The 8,206-nt window shown below is 33.7% G+C and overlaps 1 protein-coding gene across 1 annotated transcript; it reads left to right on the plus strand.

Annotated features, from left to right (window-relative positions):
- Positions 1-5,715: 5,715 nt before the first annotated feature.
- On the plus strand, positions 5,716-7,627 carry LOC103984003 (uncharacterized). Its single transcript, XM_065108090.1, has 5 exons — positions 5,716-5,872; positions 5,976-6,052; positions 6,590-6,692; positions 6,765-7,064; positions 7,188-7,627. The coding sequence occupies exons 1-5, from the start codon at positions 5,756-5,758 to the stop codon at positions 7,446-7,448; spliced, it is 858 nt and encodes a 285-aa protein (XP_064964162.1). The 5' UTR covers positions 5,716-5,755; the 3' UTR covers positions 7,449-7,627.
- The last annotated feature ends 579 nt before the right edge of the window (positions 7,628-8,206 follow it).

Below are 8,206 nucleotides of genomic sequence, written 5' to 3' on the forward strand. Positions count from 1 at the left end.
ACATGATTATAAACATGAATCCTATGTTGTCTGATATGTTATTGGTTCATCCAACGCTTTGTCCGATCCTTTGGTGCATCATCTTCTTTTTCGACGTATTGCCCAATCCATTGGCATGTTGACCCCTCGCAACATCCGATCTTATTGGCGTAATGTCTGATCCTTCTAGCCCGATGCACGAACTCACGGCATGAAGTCTATCTTTTAGCACATCGACCAATCCTCCAGTCCGACATCCAATCTTCTGACATGATGCTCTCCGGTCCAACGTTTAATTATCCTATTTCAATCAATTTATCTTTCCATGATCAAAGTTAGTCCTGCATCACTCAAATGCTCATTAGATTATAACTTCATCAATTGATTTCAATATCAAAATCCGAGATTCAAGATCCCTTCCATCAAGGTCATATCATAAGGAATTTTATCATAGTTGGACTTCCTTTCTATGGGTCGATAATCGTAATCAGAATTCAATTATATTTATAATATATCTTACCTAATTAGATAGGGTTATATAATCTAACATTCTCCTACTTGGCTTATTAATTGATAAGATATAATAAAATTAAAATTAAAATAAATAAAATAAAAATATTTTAAAAATAATTTTATTTAATTGGATTATAAAACTTTCAAAAAATATTTTACATGTACACATAAAATTTATAAAATAGACTCAATAAATATAATACTATATTAAGTCTTACTATCAATGCAAGTCATAACGGTTGTATATCAACATTGTTATACTTTCTTCTATATATCACAATACTATTAGCCCTTCCTAATATAGTCTAAAATGATCCTTGTAATTTGTCTAATTAAGATAATCTTATTAGCACATTCAATAATAATAATATGTATATACATAAATATGAATGAGATAGTAGAAATAAATTAATTTAATTATATAAATAAGAATATCAATTATAATGTCCCTTAGAGATATATCACCATATCTTTTATCAGTTACTTACAAACCCAATCATAAGAATATGTTTTTTTAAACACTTTAGGGTGTAAGTCTGAATGGATCAATAATCAATATAATGAAACTCAAATTATTAATAAATATTAATTATTTCTAGACTCTTTTTATCTAACCCTAAAGTATTTTATATCGTATTGCATAGAGCTCCAATAATACTTATCATTTTTAAAGAAAAAAAATTATTGTGATATATCATAAAGTATCTTTAACAACTTAACAATTAAGTCTAACTACATCAAGTCCTGAAATAAAATTTCACAGTCATAAAACTTGGTTAGTAGCCTCAAAACATACCATAAAATTAGCTTCTATTATAAATAAAATATTTTTTTTTATTTTTCTATAAATTATCCCTCTAACTAATATAGATATAAAATCGTAATATGGATTTCCTATTATTGAGGTAATTTAAAAAATCAACACATGAAAAATATCGTCATTTTAAGCTGAACTAATTTCAAATATATGAGTATATAATTCTTTGTTCATTCCGGATATCTTATTACTTTCTCTATAGTCTTTTAGTATTTTCATTCTTGGATAACTCTAATATTCATCCAGTATTTTAACTGTAAAACTAATTTATAATTTAGCATAGGCTTAAGTATATAATAAACTTCCAATTGTGCATACATAAAGAATTTTTTTATTTAATTCTTTTTTAAGTCATTTTAAAAACACTTATTTTGACTCACATTTTTATTTTTATTATTTGTTGAATAAAACTATATACTAAATCTATATGAGACTGATTCAACATTTCATTTATGAGTTACTAATGTCATATCCATATATAACTTCAAATCAAAATGAGTTATTAATGTTATGACAATTTTTAACAAGATTATTTTAAAAAAATCTCATTACGATTTATATATTTTTTATGAGTAAAATTTTGGCCACAAGTCTAACTATTATATCATTCATTATCGCCATTTCAGTCATGTTTATGTAACAGATTCTTTTATCATTGTTAAGCAATTCGATGAGTTTTCATACACCATTCTAGTCTATTGATTTTAACTCTTTTTTTTATTATATCTTACTAATTTTTGGAATCCTTACTTTTCATAGCTTGGAAGCAATGAGAAGTCTTTTGAGCCCTATATTATAATCTAATTCTTGTAAATATAATATATAATAATAATAAATTATAAGTTTTTTTTCCTTTATAAATATAATATATAATAATCAGAAATGATAATTTACCACTCCTATCAAATTTGATAATTGTTAACTTTTTTATCTAATTATCTCTTAATTTTATTTATGTACACCTAAATATGTTAATAGCCTAAGACCTTAGATAGTCATATTTTCAACATGTAATATATAAAAGTGATAAAATATCTATGTCTATTAAAACATGAAATATGGAGTGACTCATAGATATAATCATATATAATCTCAAGGATTTCATAAAACTATGTTTCATTCCAATATTTGATTATAGGATCATTGTAAACTCAATATTCACATTAATTTTGTATAGACCATTATATAAAATTTAAAAGTTAACTTTTATTGAATCATAAATATATTAAGTTTACAATCCTAAAAGAAAATAATATCCTAACAAATTTAGATTAAAAATTTAAATTTTTAGAATTATATTCATCCTCAAGATTCATCAAATCAATTGACTCTTAGGTGATAATTACCAATTACTATTACTTTTACTTTAAGATAGTTCCTTATAATGATAAATATTTTATTCTCTTTTAGTTTATATGATAAATTGGATCTCAATTATTGGTAACATATATTGAGACATTTGAATTAATCCACTAATTATCATAAAAAAATTTCTATAACATTTGATTTAAAATATACAAAGGTTAGACTTATACCTTTCATTTCCAACCCAAGCTTTATAGAGAAGTAGCACTTTGCTATGAAAATTTTTCTCATATGAGTTTATATAATATTTATAAATTTAGATAATTTACACTTCAATTTTCTTTTATTATTATCCACTCCTTAATATTATTCAAAGTATTATGAATATTTTCTACTTTAATCTAATTTATTTTTAAACACATATATTAATCAGCTCATTTAAGTTTCATTTATCCTTAATTTTATTATAGTAAATTTTAATGAATCAAACTAAGAAGAAATAAAATTAAGAATAAATTATACGAGAAAAGACTCAACTGTATTCAGATAGTTTTTGAGTTTATAGTTTTATCAATCGTATTAAGGACATAATATTAAATTCCTCAAATACAATCATTCTAAATTTCAGATAGTTTTTTTTATTAATATATCAACCAATGTCTTATCAATAAATTTAAATTAATTTTTAAATATTATAGTGCGCTAATTATATACTATAATAAAGTTTAAATATTATTAATAATTATCATAAAACTAAGTCTTTTAAATATTTTTTGATCATTTATCTTAATTATTTGTTTCATAATTTTTTGAATAGTTAAGTGTATGATCCTTTCAACCAAAGTGTAACATATCCGGTACAAATTGCTTAAGTTATGTATAATAATTTAATCTAAAAATATAGAGATATTTACCAAAATACAATGAAGTACCACTTTAATAATATAATATAGTATTAATATTTTGAGTTTTTCAATAAATATTAAACTATTGATGTGATCTCTATTTCACATTTGAGAGAAATATTAGCATATCAAGTATTTATACAAAAATATTTATAGAGGACTGATATTATCATCATAAAATAGTGTTACTATCTTTGGGTATACAATCCTAAACTATAAGGATATTCAAAACAATATCATTCTACCTCGTCAAATAATTATTTGAAATATTTACTATTTCAAGATTATCTAAATTTTATAATTATAAGTATTATTATGAATATTATTTTAATATCATTTAAGATTAATTTCTTAATATAATTTTATAAGTTATTAGTCTAAGTTACTTTGACGGCTACAAGACCAATACAAGAGTAAAATTATAATTTTCATAAGAAACCCTAATGCCAGCCACCCTAGCAACCATCACCATGTGTCTCATCGTACTTACGTGCATGGGTCAACAACGACCATTTATCGCCTACACGTCATCAATCATCTGTTGCTTACAATGGGGTGGCTATCCTCACACGGTTGATCGATAACCTCGTCGATTGTTATGTCGTATCGTTATGCCCATGCACAGCTGTGCATGTGTGCCACTCGACGATCCCCTATGATTGCCTTGATGCGATTGTGTATACACACTTCGCCCAATAACCCCATTGGCCTTCAACGTTTAGTGATACTGATTGCAGCCAACAGATACCACCACAACGGTATTGTTACAACCATCGCAATCATTGTAGTCATCGCATGTATCAATAATCGTCATAGCCAATGTTGCTCTAGCTGTCACATGTAACGGTTCTAATTTAAAAATAATTAAAAAATAAACAATGACAATGATGATAATTCTACTAATGTGTCGTGCATAATTATCTTATTTCAAAAATAAAATTAAAAATGACGTCTACTTCTAAAATGAATTGTGAAAACTAATGAGATAAGGATTGATTCTAAAACGAGGAACTATATTCATATTTATCTTCGATTGAAGGCCAAGCTATTACTTACTCACATTAGATGATCTTTAAATGATGGTTTAAAATTGCTCAAGTAGAATACGTCACCAACTGATCAAGGCACTAACTCAACCATCAATAATATATTTGATGGACCAAAAAATACTCGAATTAATAATAAAAATAATAGTAGCGTATCCTCGATCAAAGGTGGTCTATCAGCTAATTTATTTTTCATAAACTAAACTTAATTTTAATGCTCGAGTCAATACGACATTTAATGCGATACATGAAAAAAGAAAATTCAGAATCCCAAACCATGCCTATAGGACTCTTATTTATAGCGAGTGCTCAAGTTCAATATATATATATATATATATATATATATATATATATATATATATATATATATATATATATATATATATATATATATATATATATATATATATGAAGGACATCATTCTTTAAATAACAATAAATGCTGATTACCAAACAAAATTTCTAAACATTTTTTCTTATGTGTCCTTTATTTTTCGAAAGTACAAAAAAAAATCCCAGTGGATATTCTTCCGACCTCACTCGAAATGCCCACTCGAATCCCCAATCTCGGAATGACGAGGGAGTCAATCATGTTGACATTACGCGCCAACCGGCGATAACTAAACGGCCACGACATGTCCATCCATGTCTTCCTCAAACCTTGACGAAAATGACCACCAACATGAATGCGACTCGGGAACGGCTTCCCCCATGCCCATGTAATTGACTGCATCGCATTTCGTTGGGACGACGACGACGACGACGACGTCGATGGATGTTCCACCGGCGTGTTGTTGGACGGTCGTGAGCAAGTGATGGCGCTGCGCCGCCTGCCCAAGCTATAGACGTACCGTCGGATGGAGAATGGACGGCCCGATTCCACGGAGAAGGAAGAATTATGATTGATTTCCGCCGGAATCAGTTCCATTTGATTCAGATGTGGAATGGGACACCTGACGTATGAGCCTCACCTGCCAATGTTTGGGCGGTTTCGATAATGTATACTCTGTGAGAGATTACTTTTGATACTTACTGACCGCTATTTGTAGCCCACATTACAATTTGAAATAGGAGGAAAAAGGAAGATTAAACGGAGGTCGAAGTCGAAGTCGAACGGCTTCTTATAACCGCCCTTCCCCCTCTTCGCATTTGCTTCGCTCAGCAGCGAGAGGAAGAGAGAAGGAGAAGAGATGTATCGGGATCCGCCGGTGAGGACGTCCCACAGCTCCACGGCGGACCTACTCACGTGGCCGGAGAAGCCGCCGGCGGAGCGCCCCGAAGCTCCTGCCTCCCGCAGGAGCCTCAAGGTATTGCCGCGACCGCGGAACCCACGTTTTCTCCTCTCTTTTTGCTTTGCCTCCCCCTGGGGCTCATTCATGGTTTTCGGTGCTTGGCAAAATGTTGCTGAAGCCGGCGGACAGGATTAGCCCCGCGATGTTCGGCGCGCCGGTGACCGAGGAGGAGGAGGCCGAGATCCTGAACCGGAGGTGAGGTCGTATCCCCCGCCGACGGTCTTTGTTTTATTTATGATCGGCGGTGGTGAGATGCCATATGTTTGCCTGAAACCTATCTATCTTTTTAGGTGTAATTCTAATTTTTTTGAATTTTATTGAAAAATCTTTCGAAAAAAGTGATTCACATCAACAGTAGCAAAAAAAAAAAAAAGAATAGAAGAGATATCTCAAAACTAAAAATTTACCTTCTTTTGGCCTAAAAGCTCCTATCTTGATCGATTAAGATTCCTAAACCTCGACCAATATCTAACTTATGTTTACTATCGATCGAGCACCTCTAAAAATAAAAAAAAAAGCAATTTTCTTGATCTTGAACGGATGACATTCTGATATGTTTCTAAATGACGTGCTCTCAAAATCAAACATTAGAGGAGCAGAACAGATCGAAATGTGTATGTTTCAGATGCTTTATCTGATCAAAGAGAATGAAATCTTTTGCTCGAGAACAGCTTGATTTGAAGGTTTGGATCCCCTTGTGAAAGTCGTAACTTTCTGCCTTCCACGTCATAGAAAGCCCTGCTCGGACCTAAAACTGCAAGAGATGAACGGAAGTGGCATCTTTACAGCTGACGAACAAAATGGTGCGTCAGAAACAGAAGGCGTCATTCCTCAGGTAGATTTCAGAATCTAAACGATGTTGTTCTCGATGAACTACTTAACTATGTTGAGCACATAATGTCATCAGCAAGCGGTTGGTGTAATCAGCCAAATCTCGTTTGGCACCCAAGGGATCGAGCCTCCGAGAAAGCCCACCTCGATCGCAGAGATAGCGAAGCAGCGGGAGCTGAGTGGGACAGCGGAGAGCGAGCTAGAGGCCAAAGTCAGGAAGCAGCTCTCGGAAGCAAAGTGCAGAGAGCTCGGTGGGAACGACATCTTCGGACCTCCTCCCGAGGCTCCGCCCAGGCATACAACTGCACGGAACTTGGAGCTGAGAAGTAACATCGGCTTCGGATCGCCGCAGCCACGCGGCCATGTGAGTTTGATGGTGGGTGGAACATTGGGTTCATGCTTCCTATTCAATCTGTCTATACGGGAAGAATTCTATGTCAAACTGCTTACCCGGCATTCTCACTCACCGTCGATCTTCTCTTGGTTTGGTGGGTTTCAGCCGGTCGCATTCGACGAAGAAAAAGTCAGCAGTACAGCCAAGAAAATTTACAGTCGGAAGATCCAAGAGCTGGCCGGGAACGACATTTTTAGAGGAGATTCGCTGCATTGGTCTGCTGAGAAGCAACTAAGCACGGCAAAGCTGAAGGAGATGAGCGGCAGCAATATCTTCGCAAATGGGAATGGGAAGACTGTAACCAGGGACTACTTGGGTGGCGTCCGTAAGCCCCCCGGCGGCGGAAGCAGCTTCGCGTTTGCTTAAGCGTTCCGACCTGCTCATATTAGCATATGAACCGTTGTGCTGTCTGTGAAAATGGGCTGTGCACAGGCCGAACACTTGCTGTGATGTCTTCACTTACCGAGAGTGATGGATAAGTGGATTGCCACATGACTTTGGTTGTGAGCGTTTTCATGTAAAGAACATGTTGTTTCTGCCTTGTACCCTTCTCGTCGGAGTTTTTTGGATGATTAAGAGGGGCAAAAAAGAAGATAAAAGAGGAGAGGGAACAACAAGAAAGAATTCAAGACCACAGAGCACCCTTCTTGTCTTGAAGCTCTTCTTATCCTTCCGAGCCATGGCCACGGATGAGGAGAACCAAAGGCCACACAACACCACCGAATCCATGGACACAGTAACACCCTGTGGCTTGCCTGCTAGGCAGCAACTTAGCCAAGAACTGAAGCATGGTATAATTTGTCGGGCTGACAAGGACTAATTAAGGAAAACCCTCGTGATGAAGTAGAAGATTGTCCGTACCTGCTGCAACATGAACACGAAGTAGCAAGTCTTGAGCTCACGGCTGCTTAAATCCCTGCGTTGCCAGATCGTCCATATACTGCAATGAACACAAGACCACGATGATAGTTTAGACTTATACCAATAACCATATCGAGTAACAACCCTTAAATAGAGTACCTCAAGGGGCTCGCTGTGGTCTTTTAATCATTGTACTCTTCCCATAAAATGGCAATAGGAACCTATTCTGGCCAACTTGATGCACCCTAGTGCTCAATTACAGC

This window comes from Musa acuminata, chromosome BXJ2-5, assembly GCF_036884655.1.
Source record: "Musa acuminata AAA Group cultivar baxijiao chromosome BXJ2-5, Cavendish_Baxijiao_AAA, whole genome shotgun sequence".
Taxonomy (NCBI): Eukaryota; Viridiplantae; Streptophyta; class Magnoliopsida; order Zingiberales; family Musaceae; genus Musa; species Musa acuminata.

Coding starts and splice junctions, on each gene's coding strand:
- LOC103984003 (XM_065108090.1), top strand. CDS start 5,756: ATGTATCGGGATCCGCCGGTGAGGACGTCCCACAGCTCCACGGCGGAC. Junction 6,053..6,589: donor GCCGAGATCCTGAACCGGAG/GTGAGGTCGTAT, acceptor TCCACGTCATAG/AAAGCCCTGCTCGGACCTAA. Junction 7,065..7,187: donor GCGGCCATGTGAGTTTGATG/GTGGGTGGAACA, acceptor GGTGGGTTTCAG/CCGGTCGCATTCGACGAAGA.